This window comes from Hippopotamus amphibius, chromosome 12 (assembly GCF_030028045.1).
Source record: "Hippopotamus amphibius kiboko isolate mHipAmp2 chromosome 12, mHipAmp2.hap2, whole genome shotgun sequence".
Classification (NCBI taxonomy): domain Eukaryota; kingdom Metazoa; phylum Chordata; class Mammalia; order Artiodactyla; family Hippopotamidae; genus Hippopotamus; species Hippopotamus amphibius.
In genome coordinates this window covers 103912878-103937670 of record NC_080197.1, presented here as the reverse complement: position 1 = coordinate 103937670, position 24793 = coordinate 103912878, and the positions used below count along the sequence as shown (strand labels likewise).

The 24793-nt window shown below is 49.1% G+C and overlaps 1 protein-coding gene across 5 annotated transcripts in view; it reads left to right on the top strand.

Moving 5' to 3' along the window:
- Positions 1 to 24793, top strand: part of PPM1H (protein phosphatase, Mg2+/Mn2+ dependent 1H) — a 238035-nt gene that overhangs the window by 159431 nt on the left and 53811 nt on the right. For all 5 annotated transcript variants that reach the window (XR_009048495.1, XM_057703288.1, XM_057703289.1 and 2 more), the window contains exon 6: positions 14367 to 14485. Coding sequence is in view for 4 of the 5 variants with exons in the window: in XM_057703288.1 (XP_057559271.1) it covers positions 14367 to 14485 (119 nt within the window). In the remaining variant the exon portion in view is untranslated. The remainder of the gene's footprint in view (positions 1 to 14366; positions 14486 to 24793) is intronic.

Genomic DNA, 24793 nt, shown 5'->3' with positions numbered 1-24793 from the left:
TGGCCACAGGGGCCAGTGTGCATCCTGACGTTGGGAACCTCGCCGCACAGCGCCCCTCCCCACTTTCCCCGAAGTCTGTCGCGGCGGCACCAGGCCTTCGCCTCCGTCCTCAGCTCCACCTGTCCTCGTCACCGCGGCGCCCCTTCGTAGAAGCCGTTTCCTGTGTTCCTGCTAAAGGTGATGAGTAGTAGCAGATTCACTTCTTCATTCTGAAATACCTTCACGTTCTCACGTGACAAGAATAGTACTGAGAGCTCAACACATGAACGTTTAAGGAGGGCGGGGAGTGCTGACATCGCTCAGGTTTGGATTCCGGTATCAGTGGTCCGTGTGGACCCTTGAGCAGCTGGAATGAGATGTGTGCGGCTTCAGAGCTCAGCCTTGTCACGTGACCGTCTGTGATTTCTACAAGGCCCTCGCTGACCCCCAGCTCCACCGTCGGCCGCGGGCACAGGAAACCCCGGAAGGCAGGTGTCAGGATGAAGTGGAATAGTGCACGTGGACGTTTTCGTGGCACATAGGACTCACCTGGTTATTGCTGGATGAGTCACAGTCTTGCCACTCAAATTCTACTGGCCTGCAGACCACAGTGATATTGTCCCTTTGTTTTTATTTAAGAACCACTCTTATGGTCCTAAAGTTAATGTGTATTTTGGTGTCACTCTTGCACAATCAGTGGACACTGTTAGCCCACAGAACTGGGTCTAATATCTGAATTTCTAAAAGGTGAGAACACTGTCCCCATTCTTTTTCATCCTTTTTCATCATTCATATGTTCCTAAACCATATAAGCTTCTCTATATGGAAATTACACCTAAAACTTTTCTCCTTAGACAACAGGAGTGTAAATGACCAAAACATAAAATATCCTTGTTGTCCAACTTCCTATTCTATCAGGAATCTAGGAATGTATGCTTTGAAGTGAACAAATCCAGTAATAATATATACATGATCTGTGATGTGAATCTTTGTGGTGAAGTATCTGAGAGAATTAGGGGATTGGTAGCATAAAATAACCTTGTGGTGAAATCTTTATGGAACATGTTTCAGAGAATTGGGAGGTTTATAGCATAAATTCTTAAAAATAGTATCAGTTATAAGAGGAAAACACAGTGTGATATGGGCTTCTCTCAGCCCAGCCCAGGCAAGAGCTGTGTGACCTCAAGTCTCTCACAGAATGTCTGTGAATCTCCTTTTCTCCTGAGTGAAGTGTATAGGAATACTTCCCTTGAAATATTCATTATGTGTTCTGTGGTCATAATGAAAAGTAATCTCATGATAATATAAAATATAATATGTACCTTATAATTTCAGGTGCATCTAATCCTCCCAGTTCATTTCTGGCGAACATCAGTTCCTTTGAACTAATTATGAAACAGTTCTGTGCAGAGAGACAGAGCTGTTGTATCCTTTGTGTGATCTAAATGAATTAGTGCATTGCCAGAAAGTCAGCAATGTATTCCTTATCCTTAGGTCAAATCAGATTTCATTTTCATGTCTGAAGAAGCATTTATGATAGAATCACGAGAACGTCTAGGCCCCCAGAGACTTGGTTTCAGCCCATGACTGCAGCCCCAGAGCTGTTTGACTTGTGGAAATGGCTAATGATTTTCCTGGAGCGGGGAGGGTTCAGAGCCCCGCGTGTATGAATCGCTCTGACCCACGGCGAGCAGGCACGTTCTTGGTTTGTACAGTGAGACGTTCGGAGATTCCAGGACTGGAGGCAGATTCCAAAATGATGGCTGTGGCAGGCACATTAATTTTGTTTGGTCTCGCGTCCTGACCTCAGGGGGCCCTTCGTACAGCTCTCCGGGTGATGTGAACTTTGCTCCGTAGATTCCTGGGCTGGGTGACTAATCAAGCAGGCTTGAGGGTCTGACGTGTTCACGTGGAGAGTGGCAGGTGTGCGATGGAGGGGTCAGGGGCCGTGCACTTCTGCCCCAGCAGTCGGGGAGAGCTGATGATCCTACAGTCACGAATAAGCCTTGCTCTTTTCTCGCTGAGCATTTTTTTTTTTAATGTTTTCCAGGGTGTTTGAATAAAATATTTAAGGGGGTCCACCAAGCTGGAGAGAATGTTTTGATGGAGTCAAGGCCCAGATAGGAGGGAAAGCGGTCTGGTTTGTGGGAGTTTCTCGGCAGAGTTCACTGCTCTGATGCTGCAGTCTCCGGGAAATCACCCCCACTTTTGCTTCAGGCGACAGCTAGAAATGGATCTTTCTCGAGGGGGACCTCCATAGCCCTGAGGGGTGAGAGTGATGGCTTTCCCCTCCATTCTGCGCAGACATATTTGTAAACTCTGATGTGATCACGTTAAGATGTGCTGGTACCACCAAACCTTCACATAGTGTCCTAGTAGGTGCTCCACGTCTGCAGCTGTTTATCGTCAAGGGCGACGCACAGAAGAGATGCAAGTGGGTTTCAAATGCACGTTTGATACACACAAGTGCAGCATTAACTGAGGTGATTTCTTGCAGTGTCCTTGGAACTGCCTCCAGCCTTCTGCACCGAGTCTGGCTTGGTTTGTCTGCTGTTCCCTAGTGCTGAGCTTGGAAAGGCTTCAGGGGGGACAGCATCGTGCCTCTCGGCTCTCTGGGATGTTTCGTGCTCAAGAGTTTTCTTCCCAAGAAGTGTAAGGCTGCACCTGCTTTTAAGACAAGAGGCTATAATTGAGAAGGTCAGGTGCGCTAGTGAGTAAAAATGGCGGGCCTGCCACCCCGACATGGACCTCAAGCTGGAGAGCAGGTTGCTAAGCCCGGGCGCCTGGCTGCAGTCACAGGGAGACAGCGTCACCACCACTCTGCGTTACCTGATAGCCGAGTCGGGGGCAAATCCGCTCCAGCCCCACCGCTCTCCCCATTTAACCCCCCTTTGCAAAACTGCATATGAGTTTCAAAATCTTGAATTTAAAAAACGGCAGGCTAAAGTGGTTGAAACTTCATATTTACTATAGGCTCCCTTGATCACACTGGTGTCGTGAAGAAGCCAGGAGAAACTGAGAGCGTGAAATGGGCGCGGCCCAGGGTTTCAGAGGCAGAACTTATACTTGGCTGCCTTGGAGCACTGCCTGACTTCAGAGAGGACTCTGAAGACATGGCCCCTTGTCACTGAACCTCACCACTTCCAGAGTCTTACTTCGAAAATGAATGCAAATGGATGTCTCGTTTATTCCAGGTTGGGAGAGGTCAGAGAGGTCAGAAGTATTCTCACCCTGCTATGCAGACCTAAGAAAGTGAATTCCACACAGCGGAAGAAAATCGCCATGGGAACGAATCCCTACATTTTCTTATTTAAAAAGAAAAATCAGTCTCTCTGCACAGTTGCTACACATGCATAATCTCTAGACTTTTAAGAACATTCTGCGCAAAACATTGGGCGCATAGAGCTGCAGCCGTCTGCCCATAGCCTCCCTTAGGAATTGATCTTAGTGTCAGGAGGCGACATAATCTCATACGTCCTTTAAACATGTTACAGTTAAGTGTGCACTGAGAGAGGCAGACAGGATCCACTGACGTTTATTAGGGCAAAAGCGTGGCTGTGTATCAACGTTTCCTGTGCTTTGGTTGCTTTATCTGTGGCACAGGGTCATTGCAGGGCCCTCACAGGATTGGCACGAGGGTTAATGAGCGAGTATTTGTAGCGCTTACAACGGGGCCTGGAGCAGAGACGAAGTAAAGTGTCTTAGTCTTCAAATGTGACTGTATACGGAGACCTTTCCGTGGCCGTCCTGTCCTCGGGACTGCTGTGGCCTTTGAGAAAATTTCTCAGTTCCGTTTCTTATGCAGAGAGACTGGAGAGAGGCAGGCATATCCTTTTTGCTGACCTGAGTTTTTCCCTCTACAAATGAATGCCTTCCCCAGGTTTTTACTTGGGAAGAAAAAGCATTAGGCATATGAATATGGAAACCTTATATGCTTTATGTAAATGAACACGCTTCTGCCCTTCTTCTATACATTAAACTGTTGCAGAATTGACAAATCTAGGCAATTTTGTTTAATATCTCTATTTGTATTCCAGTTTCCATGTGGCTCCTTTATCATAAGATCTCAGTTTTACAATTTTAAAGTTGTTTTGGGGGCCTGCTACTTCTCCCTGGCTGATGAGTGCGATCCCATGTCGAAATTTAAATGTGAACCTTCCTTGACATCCACATAAACCAGACAGAATTTTATTTAATATCCAGTTCTGTAATAGCTTACATATACAAGCTTGGTTTTTGCTACTTTGAGATTTTAAGGATAAATTAAGACAAGGAATTTTTTATGAAAGACTCCAACCCATACATATTTAGGTCTCAGTCATTTCATGTTTTTCCCTCTTTTTTTTTTTTAAACCCAAACCAGAATATTCTCCTCCTGCACTGTACATCAGGCAGCCAGCCTGGGCTTTGGAAGAGCACCTCCTTTGACTGTTCGTATGACCGTTAGTGATCACCAGGGGCTTGGCTGACGTTATTAATTTCATTTCATTTGTGACCTTAGACTTTCTATCAGGATAAATCATCTTGAAATGTAAGGCTTCTGATCCTCCTCTCATATAATCTGACAGTTTTTCTCCCCCCAAGGGCAAGAAAGAGGAGAGATTATTCAGTTTTTTAAAGGATATATGTTGAACGCTGAAAATCCTTGTTTTGATAACTTGCTTTCACATACCGAGAGATCTGAACATTTAAAAAATTAATTCATATACAATTTTTCTAGGTAGAGGACTTTACATTCCTCTCCTGGAATGTGCTTTCTCATTTCATACATGAGTATTTTTACTCTCCATGTTCTACTAATGGGAGTGGAAATTGGAACTACTTTGAAAAAAGATTTGGCCTGGCAGTTCCACTCCTAGGTATGTACCTAACAAAGTGTGTACCACTGTTTACACCAAAAGACGAAATGTGCATAGCAGCACTGTTTGTAAGAGTGCGAGCTGGAAACTCTCCAAGTGCCCATGGAGAGTAGAATGGATAAATAAACCGTGACACAGTCATGGGATGCAATGAACAAGCTGTAACTACACGTAACAACAAGGACAAATCTTGCAGCCTTCACATCCTGCCGGCAGGATTCCATAGGAAGTGCAGAAACAGGCAAGCGCAACCAGAAGGTGTGGAGATAGTGCTTCCCTTGGGGGTGGCAGCAGGGACTGAATGGGGTCCTGACCCCAGGATGCTGGTGATGTGTAGTTTCTTAATCTGGCTACTGCTTACACTTTGTGTTGAATTTGTGAAAATTCATCCACCTGCATACGTACGTACGATCTGAGCACTGTACCATCGATAGTTCTTTGAGAAGGTTTTTTTTTTTAAGTACTTTGAATTCATTTAAGTGTGTGTTACCCTTTGTAGGAGGGGCCCTCCTGCAGGAACTCAGGGCCAGCAGCAGGACAGGCGCAGGAAGCCACGCTCCTGCCACCCGTCTGCCCCACACTGTTCTCTCCTAAGAGCAGCTCCAAAGCCCGTGCCTCTTCCTGCTTCAGTGCCTGCTCTTGCTGCACTTGCCCCAGAGCCCTTCCCTGACTAGCTCGTACCACCCTTTTCACCTAGAGGAAAACATAGGCAGAACGCTCTTTGGCATCAATTGCAGTGATATTTTTTTGGATCTGTCTCCTAGAGTAATGGAAACAAAAGCAAAAATAAACAAATAGGACCTAATTAAACTTAAAAGCTTTTTCACAGCAAAGGAAACCATAAACAAAATGAAAAGATGGGGACTTCCTAGGTGGTGCAGTGCGTAAGAATCCGCCTGCCAATGCAGGGGACACGGGTTCGAGCCCTGGTCTGGGAAGATCCCACATGCAGAGGAGCAACAAAGCCTGTGCACCACAACTATTGAGCCTGCACTCTAGAGCCTGTGAGCCACAACTATTGAGCCCATGTGCCACAACTACTGAAGCCCTTGAGCCTAGAGCCCGTGCTCTGCAACAAGAGAGGCCACCGCCATGAGAAGCCTGCGCACCACAATGAAGAGTAGCCCCCGCTCGCCGCAACTAGAGAAAGCCTGTGTGCAGCAATGAAGACCCAATACAGCCAATAAAATAAATTTATAAAAAAAAAAAAAGAAAAGAAAAGAAAAGATGACCTACAGAATGGGAGAAAATATTTGCAAATGATGTGACTGAGAAGGGCTTAATTTTTGAAATAAGCAAACAGCTTATACAGCTCAGTATCAAAAAAACAAACAACCCAATCAAAAAATGGGCAAAAGACCTAAGTAGACATTTTTCCAAAGAAGGCGTACACATAGCCAACAAGCACATGAAAAGATGCTCAACATCGCTAATCATCACGGAAAAGCAAATCAAAACTACAGTGAGGTATCACCTTACTCCAGTCAGAATGGCCATCATTAAAAAGTCTGCAAACAGTAAATGCTGGAGAGGGTGTGGAGAGAAGGGAACCCTTCTACACTGTTGGTGGGAAGGTAAATTGGTGCAGCCACTATGGAAAACAGTATGGAGGTTCCTTAAAAAACTAAAAATAGAGTTAACATATGATCCAGCAATCCCACTCCTGGGCGTATATTTGGAAGAGATGAAAACTCTAATTCAAAAAGGTACATGTACCCCAGTGTTCACAGCAGCACTATTTCAGTAGCCAGGACATGGAGGCAACCTAAGTGTCCATTGACAGGTGAATGGTACATATATGCAGTGGAATATTACTCAGCCATAAAAAAGAATGAAATAATGTCATTTGCAGCAACATGGATGGACCTAGAGATTATTATTAAGTGAAGTAAGTCAGGCAGAGAAAGACAAATATCACTTATATGTGGAATCTAGAAAAATGACACAAGTAAACATTTACAAAACAGAAGTAGATTCACAGACATAGAAAACATACTTATGATTACCAAAGGGGAAGTGGGGGGAGGATAAATCAGGAATTTGAGATTAACATACACACACTACTGTATATCAAACAGATAAACAACAAGGTTCTACTATATAACACAGGGAACTACATTCAATATCTTTTAATAACCGATGATGGAAAAGAATATGAAAAAAAAATATATATATATATATAAAATAGACTCACTTTGCTCTACACCTGAAGCATTGTAAATCAACTATGCTTCAATAAAAAAGTTAAAATTAAAAAAAATTTTAATGAAAAAAGATCCTTTTCAGATTAGCTCTGACGCCACCAAGCGACCCCACGTCCTGCTTCTCACCCCTGAATATAGCTCCCTTTCCACCCATAAGCTTTCCTCATCCTCCCCTGCTCATGCGTGAGCGCTAAGCAGAGGGGTCTCTTTTTTATTCTTTGAATCCCTAACCCTGGTAGCTATACCTGCAGGCGCTCACGCATTAGTTGTATGAATGGCATTGGCTGGATACCCCAAAACCTGGGATCGTCCCCTTATTGGCTGGCACTACTCGCTGGCAAGGGGACCACAAAGCAGCAGAAGGAAAATTTATTAAAAGAAGGAAGCGTTTTGTGTTCCCCAGCAGGCAACTTTGAGTAACCTTGGGAACCCACCATCTCAGTGTCCACAGGAAGCCTGGTCCTCGGCCCCCTCCCAAACCCAGTACGCACGTATCCCTCCCTGGGATCTGGGTTCCTGCTTCTACTTCCTGTTTTCTCGTGCCTTGCCAAAATGCTCAGAGCCCCGCCCCCCCAGCCCAAGATGGTGGGGCTCAGGTCCACGTACTCTGGAGCGAGACAGACCTGGGTTCAGAGGTGCAGTCCACTCTACTGAGAGGCTTCCCAGAAGGTCCCAGAAAGCCTCCTTTCCTCAGGCTTGTCCCCTCCTATTCTGGCTCAGTCCCTCTGCCACTCAGAGACTTTCACTGGGATGGGCGGTTGTGTTTCATCACAGTGCGGTGCTCACCTCCATCCCCTTCCCTGGAAGCTGGTTTCTGCCCAGGACTAGAGGGGAGAGCGGCCAGAAGAAGATGCTCGATCCTCCTGCCCCACCTCTGGTGTCTTGGCACTTCTTGGCATAGCAGGTCACTCCAGCATCCTTTCCCTAGAAAAGATGCCTCTTCTTGTTCCTGGTCAGATGTAACCATGTCTGGAAATGTATTCTTATTAGCCGCCCAGACACTTAAGTGTCAAGGATATGTCCTACCCTCTTTTTTTAGCAAACTTGCACTCCCCAGAGTCCTTAAAAGACTCTTGGCCACCTGCCTTTGGTTTTGTCAGGGCAGCAGTTACCAAGCCTTTTGCCCCAGGTGCCATTCATGGTACACACCTGAACTCCAGGTGTACCTCCACCCCTCTCCCTTCAGTTGGGAGCATTCAGTTATACTTCCTTGAAGGAAAGCCTCAAAATTTATGATAAAAATGGAGGTACAAAAAGATGTTCAGGTTTTTTTTTTTTTTCACAAGGGGCAGGCCAGCCCACTTTAAATTGGATTTTAGCATAAAATACGTTTCTAGGTTTCTAGTTGGTGTGCTTATTCAGTAGAGAAGAGACATGGTATAATTTAAATGTTCTTAGGATTGTGAAATATCATGGGGTTTTTGATGGCATGTCTATACCCACATGCTGTGGTTTTCAGGAAGATACCTGTGAAATTATAAAAAGTTAACTAATTCCAAAATATGTAATGTGTGTCCGAGATTGTTTTTATGTGCCATGGACCTAAGTTTTATTTTTTTTCTAAAGATTGAAAGCTACATTGTATTATTTTGTAAAGTTTCAATAATCACTAAAAGGTGATTGTGTAAAGCAGGTCAGGATGTTCTGTATTCATTCTTCCAGCAAATACTTATTTAGATAGAGCCTTTACTGTGGTCAGTGCTACGCTGGGCAGTAAAGCGTAGCTGAGGTTTTAAAAATAATGAGCATGTTCAAGTGCAGCTAGTATTACTTGCGTCATCATGCAGATGTTTCCAACATACATATTTCCAAACAGCATCATCAGAGAGGAAAAGCTAAAATATGTCCAGCATAGCAGATAAATAAGGAGTGTGTAGGAGAGTGTCCAGAATTTTCATTTTGCAGGTTGACATGGGACCTTAACTTGTACTTGCACCCATCTTGAATGTTGATCCCATTAAGGTCCACATTTTTAATAGGCCAGCATCCCTAGGAGACGGGCCTTGGGAAGGGGCACTTGTCATGTACACGTGGTTAGGAGCTGCCCAGGTATGAGCAGTGGAGTAAAATAGGGCAGAATTGTCTGTGAATCCTTTAAGTTTAGAGTAAGGAAATCACTGGATTTTATTGCTGAAAGAAATCTAACAAATTCCAGCTCCCGTGTTTTGCAGACTCTAAACTTTGTGTATGTGGCTTACATTGTTTTGTAAGCAAAATCACTTTCGAGGCTCAAGGTTCCAGAATGCTGACTTGCGTGATGCTTCCAGCAGGCCAAGCCCGCCCTCGTGAAGTAACGCTAGCCAGTCCATGTTACTTGAGTGCTGGGCAGGTCCTAAGAAGGTTTTGCATCCCCACGTTGCTGGGCCCCTCTGCTTCTGAGAGCAGAGCAGCTCTGTGCTGGCCTGTTGGGACGCCGTCAGCTTCAGCATCCCCTGAGCCGGAGCCAGACCTCTGCCCGAGGTGGTCCTTTCCAGTGATTTTAGCGTTCCCTCGAACTGTTGGAGTAAGAAGGGGCAGTTAAGCTCCTTTCAACCATTTAGGTTCGCAGAAAATAACAAATTTTAGAGTATTTTTAAAACGAAAGTAATCCATGTTCAGTGGTAGAAATATTCACGAATATAGACAAGCTCAAAAGAAAACCGTCAGGTAACACGGTGTAATATTTTGATGACTGAGTGTATGTGTGTATGTAAACATGTACATATACATAAGATACACACATACATGTAACACCATGTTGTGGACTGAGTGTTTGTGTCCCTCACCTCACATTCGTGTGTTGAAGCCCTAACCCCCAGGATACTGAGTTTGGAGACAGGGCCTTTACGTATAAAGCTTAATAATAGCCTTTTAAGGTTAAATGAGGTCATAAGAGCGGGCCCTGATTTGATAGGATTCGTTTCCTGATAGAAGAGACACCAGAAAGCTCGATTTCTCTCTCCACGAGAGCACAGGGGAGAGGCTTGTGGGCGCGACCAGAATGCGGCCGTCTGCAAGCCAGGAAGAGCCCTCACCAGGCAGCGAACCTGCTGGCACCTCCATCTTAGACATCCCAGACTCCAGGCTGTGAGAAGTAATTTTTTGTTGTTTTAAATCCCTCAGTCTGTGGTATTTTGATATAACAGCCTGAGCTAAGCCTATCTATGCAAGCTTTCGTGAGTATTACATAAAAAGATACACTGACGAGTGTGTGTTTGCCTCAGAAAACCAACAGGTGTGTCCTATTATATTCTAGCATCTCATTTTTCATTCATCAGCCACCCGTTTGTTCTGTTTGTAGTTAGTTCTTGGGATTTGTTTGTCTGTTTGATTTTTAACATCAGTAACGTGGTGAGGTCCGACAGATACAGCAAGCGTGAGTCTTGGAAAGGCTGGTAAGAAGCAAGCCCGTGATGAGGGCGCAGATGGTGATTTTAAAGCATTGTGAAAATATGTCCCGGGGGATGTGTCCTAGGTACACATGGAATACACATGCGTTCTGTGTGGACACGGTTGTCATGGGAAGTGGGTCACGTAACATGTGGAATGTGCTGCGGCAAGTAGCCAGAGGAAGAAAAATAACCAGAGAGAGAGAAATTCAAGGGTGTGACGCCCGTATCAGTGGGGGATGGCTGTCACAATGACTCCTCAGAGCTAAGGCACCTTTTTTCTCCTACCTCCTGACACCCCTGAAGCTGGGATATTTTAGAGTTGATTGTTGCTGTCAGCCCGGTGGCACGTGGGGCACGGATGTCATCTCCTAGCATAGGCAGACATCAGAAGAGTAGCACCAGACTTCAGGACGGGCGTCCAGCAGCTTAGAGCAAAACCCTGCAGACGGAAGTGAAGCACCGTCTCGGTCTCTTTGGATGCCGCCAGTTACACAGAGGGACCTGGGGAGGGGTGACCAGACGTACTTGGCCTCATTCCCAGAGTGGAGTCAGAGCAGGCAGGCTCTGGAGGGTTCCACAGCTGGCTTCGGAACGTCGTACCCCTGCCTGCACGGCTTGGAGTCCTTCCGTGGATTGTTTCAGAAATGCTGCATCACGGCTGCGCCCTGAAACAGCCCACTCGCGTGGAAAATCACGACCGTGGGACGATTCAGAGTTGGGAAGCAACAAGTGCCATTGGATGCTAAGTGTGAAAACGTTTTGGAACAACCTTAACCGACACGCTTCACTTATATATTCCTTCCTAAATATGCACCATAGTGATGGATAATAGAATTTTTTCTACATCTAAAGGAGCTCTTTGAAAAATAACAAATTAAAAATTTGAATGGTAAGAAGCATCGTGCATAGTTTAATTGGCAGCTTTTCCCCCTTTCTGTAGAGGTAACAAAATAATGATGTGACTAATAGAGTGTGTCTTAGAATTGATGAAATACGGTAGTCTGTTGTGGTAAGGGGAGAAGCATGAGGTTTGTTGAGACCATGAAAAGTTCTGCATGTGAGGGAGTGGCGAATACCACAGGTGACGCAGGGTTCAGGCCCCTTTGAGCCTGCTCGTCCCCAGAGGGCGAGGCTCGGTGGCCTCTGCAGACAGCAGGCTGCTGGGGAGTTCCTGCAGGCTTCTCCTGATGCCGCTGCCCAGGCAAGTATATTCCAGCAGAAAGCGGACAAGACGTACTTGGGAATGGCCTGTGGATCCTGACCTGTGTGTCAGGTAGTGTGTGTTGTGTCGTGCGCCTGTATGTGTACATGTGTATACTTGTTTACGTGTACGTGCATGTCCGATAGAGATCTGTGTCGATATGACACGTCACGTAAGCTCACACACATGCACACTCACACATATTGTTTGATAACTTGTTTTTCACAAATAGAGCAGCTCTTTCTGTGTCATTACATATGCTCTATAGCACCTTTGTGTGTGATCTCACACAATTCTTCGGTATGAATTTATGCTAGTTTAACCACTCGCATTATTAAATGATTTTTTTTCTCGCTCCTTGAGGAACATCTTTGTGGCTAAATCAAGTGCAGATCTGTGATTTCTTGTTAACTGGACCATCACGGGTGCCTGTTTGTGGTTCTGACTTGCATGGTCCAGGAGCAGCAGGGTCCCAGGCCTGCTGCTGCCCGTTTACTGTTTTTTGTAAATGTGTGTGCAGGTTAAAGGGCCAACATAGGAGGTAGGATGGGGGTTTTGGGGTTGATATTAAGCTCAAGCTCTAGAACCACCCATTCCTGGCAGATAACCCTGGGCTAGGTATCTTAACCTCTCTGGACCTTAGTTTCCTCCTTTGTAAGTTGAGTGTATGCCATATGCTTTGCAGGACGGTCAAGGCGACGACAGAAGGTGTATCAAGTGCCTGACATGTGGTAACCCCTAAATCAGTGCTGCTCCAGCTTGGAGGGTGGGGATAGGCAGAAACACTGCGCCGCTGCAGCCCCCAGTTCCGAGAGATGGTGGAGGGTCGTAACAGACCCTGACGTTCGCTGACGGTTAATGCCTGTAGTCCCGAGTGTTCTTGGGGGGACCAGAGGAAGGGAGAGGAGTACAATGGTGTCTGCTCTGTAAGTGCAGTTGGCGTCGCAGGCGTGTGACTTGCGCAGTTGCTCAGGGTCCTGCACTGGGTTTAATGCTTTGCTGTCACCATCTTGAAATTGTAAATTTTTATCAGAGGCGCCATGTTTTCCTTTTGCACTGGGCCCCACAGATTAGGTAGCTAGTCCTGCCCAAAAGGTTGTCGGGGGTGTGAAGTGAGAGCTCATGAAATACTTAATGTAGTACTCAGGATGCAATAGATCTCAGTGATTATTAGAGGGATAAATTGTTTTCTTTTTATGAGCAGAGACAACCATGGTCAGTGCACTGTAGGTGTCATTTCATTTCATTATTAAAACAGTACAAGATAAATCTGCAATTAATCTCATTGTGCAGGTAAAGAAACTGAGGCCCAAGCAGCTGAATCACCCACTAAAGTCACACAGCTTAGAAACGCAGAGCTCGGATTCAAACCCAAATTCGTCTCACCGAAAGGCCACCCCATTGACCTGCGCTTTGAGTGTTAGTTTCCTCCCTTCTCCCCTCCCTCCCTCCCAGGGAACCTCTGTAAAAGCCAGTGTTTAAGTGTTCTTGATTTCCATGGGCAGCCCAAGCCTCACCCCCAGCAGAGGTTTCAGGGCCCCTCAGAGATGACCCACAGTTCCCCTCTGACCTGGAACCTGTGGGTTACAGCAGACAGGGCAGCCCCCCCCCACCCTCAGTCCTGTGCCATCCCGCCCCCAGGCCTGCTCAGCATCACTGGCTCCGAGTTCTGTTAGCGGGTCCAGTCTGACGAACCACTCATGCACTCAGCTTCTGATGGCTTCTAGCATGCAGCTAAGACCTCCAGGCCACCATGGAAACAGTGGGGGATCTGCTGGTGTCAGCTCCTGGGAAAGCGGCTGTGGGAGAGGCCTATTTCCAGCAGACCGAGGACGTGGCCATCTGTCCTGTGGCAGGGAGCCCTGGCTTTCCTGCGGTGCCAGGCCGTGATTTACTCTGCCCACTCTTCTCCCCGCCAGAAAGAGAGAGAGAGAGAAGGTCCATTCCAGGACAGTGTTGATAAGCAGGTGTGCGGCTCGGTACGGGGCCGCTCCGGGGCAGGTCTGCTTACGGTGTGCGGCCGGTGAGCGGGGAAGTCCTTACTGGAGCGTTTCATCTCTCAGATAACTGGATTTGAATTTTGAGTGTGACAGTGAGAGTGTTTGTTGTTTCAAAGCAATTCCCTAAGTGGCTGCTTGCTCAAGACTTTTGTAGTGTGAACAGAGACTGGGGGAGGGGAAGAAGCCATCTGCTCTGGAACAGTCTTCCAATTACATGATCAAATTGCCGCAGAGCGAAATGGAGGGAGTCCAACAGAAAGTTCCTGTCTGGTGCATCTAGCGCCAGCCCGCTCTCTCAGGCCGTTGTGTTGACATGGAGACCCACATACAGCTTTGAGAGGCAAGACCTGGTAACCAGGAGTGTGAGCGGAAGGAGAGCAGAGAAAGCCAAGGAGGGGAGAGTCCGGGGGAGCTTTCCTGCCCCCACAGCGGGCCGTTCAGCCGGTGAAGCCATCCGGAACTTGAAATAAAAAGTGAACCTTTTCCTTACTTTAGAGACACGTCTTTAATTACAATTAATTTTATCATCGCAAATGAAAAAGTCACATCCCTTTATAAATTATTTGTGGTTTTTATTTGTTGATATTCTATTTGTATTTAGATTCTTAAATCTATGTATCTCCCTTAGAATTTGAGAACAGTGTTCTTGTTTCTGAAATGTGGCCTGTCTCAATGTGCAAAACATCCTCGGGTCTTATTTTTTCCTCTAAATATGTGTGGGTTTGTTTTTTTTCTTTTCTTTTTGCTATTAGGCATTCATGCAGCCTCATTTGCTGGGAAATGAGTTCACACATTTGGAGTTTCCAAGGAGAGTACAGAGAAAGGAACTTGGAAAGAAGATGCTCTACAGGGATTTTAATATGACAGGCTGGTAAGAATATGCCCCCCTCTGCCTCGGCGCTGCCACAGCGTGTGTGACACAAGTGCCACCACCATAAAGAGCCATTTCCACAGTTTGGATCGGGAGGTGCAGCCAGAAGCCTGGGCTTGTGGGGAAGGGGAAGGGGCTATGCCTGTTTCTGCTGCTTTTGCCTGGGTGCCAGTTCTCAGATCTGGGTGTTGGTTTGCTTCTTTGCTCTCTGAGGCCCTCCTTGGGGACACTAGACCCACGAAGCTGATGCATCCTCACTTCACACAGAGCAAGCATTTGGGGGCTTTTAGAACACATTAAACTTGGTTTTTAAGGTCAGGGTTATTAAAGAGGCAGCAGGGCTCTGTTTGGCCAGGCCGGCTTGGGTTTGAATCATAGCTCTGACCTTTCTGTAATAGGCAGAGTCGGATAAACTACTTAACCCCTACGAGTGCAATTTCCCATGAATGAAGTGAAAAGAATATTCTTTGAAGGGTGGTCGTAAGGACCACAGGTAATGAGCTGTCCTCGTGATTTCATCACATTCATACTGAAATAAGAACTCTTGGCGAGGGGCATCTTCTTCCCCAGATGCACCTGTAAGGCACCACGACCATTCCTGTGGGTCAGTAGCTAACACTGAGAAAGACCTCATCTTTTTCTTCCATGTGAAAAACAGGTATGTTGATAAAGGACTTTAAACCTCATAGGGTTGGTGTAAGAATGAAATGAGAGGGCAGTGCCTGGCACAGAGAAGTGTAGGTGAAGATTTGCTCTCGGCCCTGAGACCCTGTCAGGGAGCCTCCTGCCAGGCTGGAGGACGGCAGAGTGAGACAGTGGCCTCTTTCCTTGCCGTGTCCCCAACACAGGCGGCAAAGTAGATTCCATTATCTTTTTCTTTGACCGAAGTAGCTCTAACAGATGGTCACAGCCCAAATTCCCATGGTGATGAGTTTTAGGCGGGGAATCTACTCCTAGGGTACCTACTGTCTTAAAGGAGCAGTCAAGCCACCCAGGGAAGGTCGGAGGCCGATCTAAGTCACGTCCGGTTGTCCTTTGCCATCCAAAGAGAAGATCCTCACCCGTATCTACTCTTCTTCTAGAACAAGGTCACCAGATTATTCCCTGAGAGCCAACCCCCCCCGCACCCGTTTCTGTAAATAATTTTTTAAAGTACAGCCACGTTCGTTTGTGTATGTTCCATCCGTCACTGCCTTCATACGACAACAGGGCAATCGAGTGGTTGCGGCAGAGCCTGAAGTATTTACCCCTGCTCTAAAACGTGATCGGATTTACTGGAAAGGGTTCACGGTATTTGCAGCTCTAAGCCCTGGAATTTTGTTGCCTCAGACTAGATTTTCTTGCAAGTTCATTTTTATTCAATCAGCAAAATCAGCACTCCTTACAGAAAAGTTTAAGGTGAGGGATCGTGTAGTTCAGAAAACTGTGGCGGAGTTTGGTCTGGTTTTTGTAGAATTTGGAAACATGGAAGGAAAGACATCCCAGGGTAGGAACCCACGTGTCGTAAACACATAAACAAAAAGAGCGCATCTGAGAGTCAGCGAGGAAAATGGCCAAAGTGGGGCGACGGTGGGGGGGGAGGGGGCGTGGCTGTGGGAAATCAGGATGAGTTGGAACGGAGGGGACATGATTGAGATTATGGGAAGCCAGGCAGAGGCATTGGGATTTACCGTGGGAGGCTGCAGGTTACACTTGTATGTTTCTGAGGAGAATGAAATAATGAAAGCAATGTTTTAGGAAGGTTGTTGAAAGAGAAGTCTGAAGGAGACTGACCAGGAGAGAAAGCAGATTCAGGTACCCGGAGAAAAACTATCATAGAAATAGGGCCACATAGAGGGATGGAAGTGGGAAACACAGGAGGCAAGGAAAGGAAGGAGAAACTAGATGACTTAGACCAAGGGATTAAATGTAAGGGGTAAGTCATCAACTACTCGAATTGTACTAGTCTGTAGGCCCCCGTGGGGCAGCCCAGAGCCTCATGCCGTGCCTGACGTGTAGTCGACAGGCCGTGATGATTTATTGGGTGAAAGGATGAAAGTGCGAGTGACAGAAGTTGGTGGGGGCAGGCCGATGTGTGGCTGGTCGATGGGAAGAGCAGGGATGAGGATGCTGCCCGCGAGCCTCGCTGAGCTTGTGGCGGGGCTGTTTGTATGTTCTTTCTGTGCCAGGAAGGCAAATTAGATCTCAGCAGTCAAAACAAACCTGGTAAACAAGTGGCTAAAGATTACCCCTTTTTATAGTTTTTTTACATGTAGATAAGCTCAGGGATTAGATCACATCTAACTTTATATGCACACCGTTTCTCTCTCTTGCTCCCTATCTCACCTACGGGTGTGTGCACACATTAGCAGGGTCTTAAGCAAGTAAATGGTCCATAAGTGGGCTGTATTTAATTGTTCAATACTCCACAGAAGGTGCCGAATAACTGAGAGAGCAAGACTGAGAATGGCTTCAGTCAGACGAGATTTGCTCATTTGTTTCAGCAAAGTTCCCTACGTGGCTTTTGGCTCACAGCTTTGGCTATGCGCAGAGATTGATGTACGTTTTTGTATATTTCCTATCTGTTGTTACTTATGATTTGCAAATGGTGCGTAAGGAAAAGCAGAGCTTGTTACGTCTTTGTTGGAAGACGTTGGGAAGCTTAAAACCAGTTTAGACCATTGCCTATGTGAACTCCACCCCACCTCCAACTTGGATGAGTTCTTTTAAAAAATATTTTTAACCTCTCATGGAAAACCTCAACTCTAGCAGTCATTTTTTAGGACTTAAGAAAGAAATATGGGCTCCCAGTTTCCTACCTTTCTGAGTTGTTTATAGAAAGAGAAGGGCTGGCAGATTAATTCAGTGGAAAGAGAGGTGAGGACCTGCAGCCCCCTTTCCCACGAAAGCCACAAATTGCTACCGCAGTGTTGGGATGGGTGAAAAGGTGGACTGGTGAGCACTGGGAGTGTGTCATGTGCTCAGGGAGACAGATGAGTCCTTTCCTGGTCCTCCTGCATGTTTCTTGGCTTCAGAATTAGTCTTGGCCTGTGAACTTGTCTCTGAAACCTTGCTGATAAATAAGCGTTCACCTGTTGCCAAGCTGTTGAACCCTTGTAGCAAAGACCTAGTCCTGGAAATTTTTATCTGCCTGCTTGTCCCCCACCAATCGCGGGGCTGGCTGACAGTGAGTGGGAGAGCTAAGCGCCAGGCACCGCGATGAGAGCTTTACATGATTCCTCATGTTGAGCAGTCCTGTGAACTAGGTACATTTCACAGATGAGGAAACTGAGGCCCAGGGGCCAAGTGGCTCAAGGTCTCACAGCAAGTAAGAGGAGAAGCCAGGCTGTGACCCCCGCAGGCGACCTCACTTCAGTGTATACACTATTCACTGCAGTGCCGAACTACCAAATGCCTGTTGATTCTTTCTCCTTGTTTCCATTTTGCAGCTGAGCAAATGGAGGCTCAGAGGGATTAAGTGGTTCACTTAACTTCCGCTAATGCTAAAACGTCAGAGTAACCCAAACTTCTGACTCTTAGTCTGGGGCTCTTTCTGATACCATGCATCAGCTTTTCTTCAGGGTAAGATTAGATTTAATCATTCAGTTTTGAGCTGTGATGGAAATTTAAGCAGGGCACCTCCATCTACCAGGATCAGTGTCTCCTTGACAGTCCTTTAGAGGACAAGAGGATGAAATAAAGCATTTCAGAAGCTGCTGAGGTGGTAACTCTTCTAATTCCCAATCTGACCCAATGGACCATTGGCCAAATTAAACTGTGAGGCTTCACACTCGTCACTGAAAGTGTGTGTGTGGATCGGGGTTGGTGATAGTGGGAAAGGTCTCCAAAGAACCAAACCTCCTTTGCTTAGGAAGATTGACTGTTCTCATTAGAGGAGCCTCCTGCCAGTTTTCTGTGGTGTGTCTGCAGCCGGGAGGAAGTGTGGGAGAGGATGTCAGCTCTGGGAAGCCTCGTCTCATAATTAAGGATGAGTCTGTTGCCTGCTGACGGGGATCCTTTCTCTCCCACCCTCGTGCTTCTTGGAGACTGTGGAGCAGCTTGGCAGGCCCAGATTGTGTAGAGGACAGAAGGTTATTGTCACCAGGACCTCCCTAATGAAATCCGTCTCTTCCCTGGCTCTCCCACCTCCCTTCCCCCTCTGCTCAGATAGTTTGCACAGGGATTTGATTTCCAAAGGCGTTTTCTAACCTCACTCCCAGGGCTGAGTCGGTCCCTGACGTGTCCCAGCTCTCACCTTCTGTGCCTGGTGTCACTGGTCCTGGCGCCAGAACCCCCGGCCTTGGACCCCGTGCGGGCCGGCGCCCCTCCTCCCTGGCCCTTTGTGTGGCGCTGCTCTTGCACGGTGCACGCGAGCTGGCGCTGTGAGCGGGTGGACGGACCCACAGCCCCCTGAGGCGTGTCAGGCCGTAATTTGCTGGCCGGCGTCTGTGTGACTGCGTTGAAACGACAGTCGCTCACAGCTGGCTTTGTGGCACCATCCCTGCTCCTGTGACCGCTGGCGATTTTGCTTTCTCATGTAGGACCTGTGTTCTCGTGCTCTGTGGCCAGCCCCACGGGGTGAGGAGCAAGCAGAGGGCCCAGGAGGACATGGGGGGGGGGAATGGGGGGCTGTAGCTTCACCGCTGGCGGCGAGCCAGATCCCCCAGCAGCTGTTCCTGGGCGGATGGGATTTGTCGAGAGCGAGGGCCAGAGAGGACGCGGAGCCCATCGTGTGAATGCAAGATTGCTTCCAGATGGTCCTGGTTAAGAGTGGAGTGCACCAGCGTTCTTTCTTTAGGCAAAGCCTTTCTACCATTTATGACGGTCTTGTTTCAGGGGCAGGCTGCTCCGGTGACTTGAGGTGGCGTGGCCTCCTCAGGAGAGAGTGCTGCCTTGTGCACGGGTCCTCGCTTTGCCAAGGCTCTGGGGCCTGGGGCGGATCCTGGGCCGGGTCTCTCCTTGATTAGATCCTTCCTTTGCCCCTCCCTGCCTTCTGGGGGATCGGCTCCGTTCTGCTTTTCAGAGCTCCTGGAAGAGACAGATTCCGTTAGGCACATTTCAGTGATGGTAACCTTTCATTTTTCTCTCTCACAGCCTTAACTCTTTCCGACTCTAAGTGATGACACACCAGGGTAATCGTTCCCTCCTCTGTGTCCTTTGAGACTGAGAGCAAAGCAGAAGCTTTTCCGCTGGGAACAGAATGGGCTCCACCGCTGTTTTCTCCTCTCAGCACTCACTGCTATTACAAAGGCGAAGGAGAGCTTTTCTCTTCTGCGTCCTCTCCAGCAGAGTGGCCACGAGCCACCTGTGGCTACTTAGATTTAAATTAGTTAAAATTAAAAGTAAAAATTCATCTCCCAGCTCACACCAGCCGCATCTCAGTTGCTCAGTAGCCACGTGTTGCTGGTGGCTACTGAGGTGGGCATTGCAGGTGACATTTCCATCTAGGTAATGGAAGGGCCCGGGCCTCAGGGGGTGGAGGACGGCGCCAGGAGCTGTTGGTAACCGAACACCCCGACAGCAAAGAGAAAAGAAAAGAAAAGAAAAGAAAAGAAAAGAAAAGAAAAGGATGGCTGAGCCCGGGTGGGGAGAGCAGCATGTTTGGCCACATTCCGTGGCTCCTGGCCCCTGAGTTCAGAAGTGGGGGATGGGCTTCCCTCTGCGTTTCAGATCTTCAGGGGCACGGGTCATTGTGTTTAGGGATGACGGGCTGCGGCGGTCGCTGATTGGCAGGCCTGCTGGCCGGCCTGAGGGCAGACCCGTTCCACCTGCCCTGGTCAGTAGCACACCTCCCTCCTGCAGCCGCTCCCCGCCGCCTCCTGGGCTGTGCCAGCTGCGGGCGCTTCCATCCGTCTGGTTTTCCCTTTCACTTCTTGGCGCGTGTTTCCTGTCCTTTCTGTTTGGGGTGACCTTTACTCTCAGTCTGCAGCCTGGAGTCCAGCTCGGGGCTGCGCGCCACAAGCCCCACGGCACTGGGCTTCTCACCGACCGTCCAGACCTCTTCTGGAGAGACGCCCACCAGAGGCAGCCCCAGCGTGGCCTGGCGTGGCGGGGCTGAGTTTGCCCAGTACTGTGGGTGCGGCCTCTGTCCTTCTCTTTGGTGCTCTTTTCAACGCCCCCTGACAGCGCGTGCGGACAGGCCGACCGGGCGGGGTGAGCAGGTGAGGACCGCCGCGCGATGCGGCACGAGGCCAGCCGCAGAGCTGTACCCGCATTTCCCGTAAAGTGATGTACTGAGTCAAGTCCAGGAGCCCCGTTACAGAAACCCCGGGCTCCCCCCCCCCAGGACCGCTGAGAGGGCGGCTCCACAGACCCTCCTCATCAGCTTTTCCACGGTCCCCGGGCAGTTTTAAAGGGACAGCGTCCCTCCTTTGGGCTGAATTTATACGTTGGCCCTGCCTGTGGCTCTAATTAGTGCAACAGTATTCGTCTTACAAGGAAAGCCTACCTTTTCTAGGAGCTTGACTTTTGAGTTTTGAAGAGTAATTGGACAGTTCAGACCTCTTCCTCTTGTTGATTTTAATCACCTTTAACCCAGTCTGTGGAAAGCTGCCGGCATATATCCCTGACTTACGTTGTTGAGGCATGAAAGGATTTTCCAGTCCCTCTTTGGTGCAGATCCTGACCTTACCGTTGGGCCGTAGGCCTCACCGAGGAGGCTTTTTTATACTCACCAGAGAAATAGCACATGTTAATTTTATAATTACTTCACGAGAAAGCAGGCCATTCCTGCGTTAAACCTGGGATTAATTTCCTCCCAGCAACTTGTATTTTCATAATTTAATGACTATGGGCCACCTTGGCTGCAGTCTGGTTGCTGAAAGCAATCTGGAAATGTGACTTTGTGGAGAGAGGAGGGGCTTGGATGGCATTTCAGAGAATGTTAACCCCAAAGCTTGGTAGACTGTGGTAGGTGGGGATTGGCCGGGACAGGAATTCGGTGCCTGAAAAGTCCGCGTGTTCCCAGCTCCAGCGGGACCCGGGCTGAAGGCAGATGGGTCGGCCTCGCGTCGGGAGGGGCCGCTCCCGGAGCTGTGATGATGAATGGTTGTGCGCGAGGTGCACGTTCTGCATCTTTTCAAGATGTGCAGCTCTGGCTGCAGGAACAGCAGGGAGGAGAGCCGGCCCTGCTGTGTGGTACATCTTGCGACAGGGATAAATGGGTCCCTGCTCCACACCCCCCCCCCCACCCCCCGGCCACCGCTCTGCCCGTGAGGCCAGGGGAGGCCGAGACAGACAGGCGTTGTCAGGCCCTAGGGAGGAGAAGAAAGAAAGAGGCCCAACCAGCTTGCTCCCTGTGGGTCATCCACGCGCCCTTTACGTACTCACACGGCTCTCTCTGCTCTAATGGTAAGTGTGAGTGTGTTGTTCCGAAAGTGGCCAGGCTGCTTCCAAGCTTTTCTTTCCCCTCCAGATCCTGTGAACAGTCACACATGTGGGTACCCCTTCACACACCCCCAGGCAGCGGGTCTCTCGTGCTTCTCCCCAGTGATCGTTGCCTGGGGTGTGCAGCGCCTGGGTGGGGGCACCTTAGCTCCCGGTCACCTGGGGAAGTTTAGGATGTAGCGCGTGTCTCCAGGTCCCCGTGAAGATAGCCGGTGTCCTCGTCGCCGAGGGACCCCAGGGCGCACGTGTTCTCATGTTTGACAGACCTGTGTTGCACGCCTGCGGCACGCTAGGCTGAGCCACAGTTAGGAACGAGGGACGTGAGCCAGGCTGCCTGGCCGGGGCAGCCCCCGGGGTGGCCGGGACGAGTCACGGCACCGCCGCCTGCCTCCCGTTTCCCCTCGTGAACCTGGAGCGAGTGGCAGCGCGTAACAAGCGGGTGGCAGGCGTTGGTGCGGGGCGCGCGCTGGGAGTGTCCGCGCGTGTCATCACCAGACGTGGCGGGGGCCGGGAGGCCCGCGAGGCCCGACCCTTGCCTCAGGAGGTGAACGGCTGATAACACGCGTGAGAGGCTTGTTTCCCGATTGTAACCAGAGGTAAAACCCCGAAAGAGAAAGGAAGGTGGTTTGGGGAAGGAGGAGACTGAAGTAGGGTCAGGGAGTGCTGGCACCCCCGCCGGCGGGTCTGTCCCGCGGCTGCCGTGCAGCTTCCTATCTGTGAGGCGGCCCGCCCCCGCGCCCGCCCCGCACACTTGGAAGCCCCTCCGTCACCGGGGGCTGCTGCGTAGGGTGTTCTTTATTTCATTTGTCTGTGGGGGGTTTTGCTTGTTTTGGGTTTTTTTGTTTGTTTTTTTATAAATTTATTTATTTATTTTATTGGCTGTGTTGGGTCTTTTTTGCTGTGCGCGGGCTTTCTTTTTAGTTGCGGTGAGTGGGGGCTGCTCTTCGTTTGGGTGCGCGGGCTCCTCATTGCTGTGGCTTCTCTTGTTGTGGAGCACGGGCTCTAGGTGCGTGGGCTTCAGCAGTTGCAGCACATGGGCTCAATAGTTGTGGCTCATGGGCTCTAAAGTGCAGGCTCAGTAGTTGTGGCGCACGGGCTTAGTTGCTCCATGTCATGTGGGATCTTCCTGGAGCAGGGATGGAACCCGTGTCCCCTGCATTGGCAGGCGGATTCTTCACCACTGCACCACCTAGGAAGCCCTGTTTTGGGTTTTTTAATCCATCCACAGACTTTGCATCTGCTTCTGTGCGGGACCTTTTGAGGCACTGCTGCAGCCCTTCTGAGCCACAGCCCAGGAGCTGGTTTCCCAGCCCCTCAGTGGCCAAAGCTCGTCCTCACGTAAGGGAGATCTTATCAGATAAGACTGTGCTCGAGTCGTAGAGATGGCCAGCTGGCCCAGGGACCGGCCTTCCAGAAATTGATCAAACAGCACAATTTTCCTTACAAATCTATCCTTAAAATCTCAGGAGTGAGGGAGGTGGGTCTGTTGGAACTTGTGCAGGAGTCACCAAAGCGAGACAGGATACAGGGCTTAGCGAAAGGGGGTGTGAAGGAAAGGGCCTGTGGCTGTGGAAGAGGGAGCAGTGCTTTTGAGGAGGGGAGACTCGGATTGGGGAAAACGCAGCGGAGAAGGTTGTTTGAACCAAAGGTCTGAGATAGGAGAGGAGTTTCAAGAGGGTTGAGGGCCGGAGGGAAGAACATCCTGAGTAGAGCACACAGCACGAGAGGAAGCCCAGAGGCATGAAAATAAGTTGTGTGCTCTGGGAAGGTGGAAGTGGCAGGCAATATTCAGCATATTTTGACGGTCAGCACAGAGGAATCGGCTCCACCTGGGTCCTGGAAGCACCCCGTGCTGTGCCGGGCATTAGTTCTGCATTTAGCACGTCACCGGCCTTCCAGGGGCGAGTCCAGAGCCGCGGGTGGGGGCAGCCGGGGACTTAGGACAGCCATTATTTGCCAGCTAGTACAGGAGTTTGTCAGCGTTGTCAGTCTCCGTACACACTTATGGGTACGTGTCAGCTAGATGAGGTTCCTGATGGAGGCCTAGCGTAAGTTAGGGGAACTTTGAATGCCGTGCTAAGGGTGGCAATAACTCACATGACTGCTTTCCCACGCTTGAGCGCACACCTCTGTGAAGTATGAAAATGACACACAGCAGGGCAGAAGTGCAGAGCCAACAGTATTCTTAGAAGAATATATGGTCCAATCCTCAGCCTATTTATAAGACCCCGTTTTTGAGGAAATTCCAGAGACGTGAGTGCTATAACACTCCAGCAGATTTCCAGGTACTTTACAAACCTGCCAAGGAAACATCTTCCTATGTCCATCCTACACTCCTCAAGTTGTAAAGTTCACTCTTGACAGAGACAGATACCGTTTTTCTTTTCCCTGCCACCCCTTCTCTGCCCACCAGGTTTCACAGTAGGAAATCAGTGTTGCTGGTTTCAAGCTACCAATCCCATAACGCCGCCAGCCCACCGTGGCTGGAGGGCCTCTCCGTCAGAGCCCGCTGGGGTGCTGGCCTGAACCCCTGGGTTCTGGCTTACCCCAGGAGTCCACACAGGAGAGCTGGAGGACCACCACGCCACACCCTGAAAGATCTCACCGTACCTTCAGACAGGTCAACCCAAGACTTACTCAGAGCGAGGGTATGGTCTTAATGTCTGTCCCTGGCTGAAGAGCTAAACACACATCCTTCTGTAAGAACTAGAAATGCTGGTGACACATCCACTTTTTCTCCTTCACCTGTTACTCTGGCCGAGGCAGCGAGACCCTGCCAGTTCTGGGTTCAGCTTCCACTAGGGTTCCGTCAGCCTCGTCAGTCTCGCCGGGCAGAGCAGACGCTGTGAGTCATGGGCAGTGGGCTGCAGCGGCGGTCCCCGACCATTTTGGCACCAAGGACTGGTTTCAAGGAAGACAGTCTTCCTACAGACTGGGGCGGGA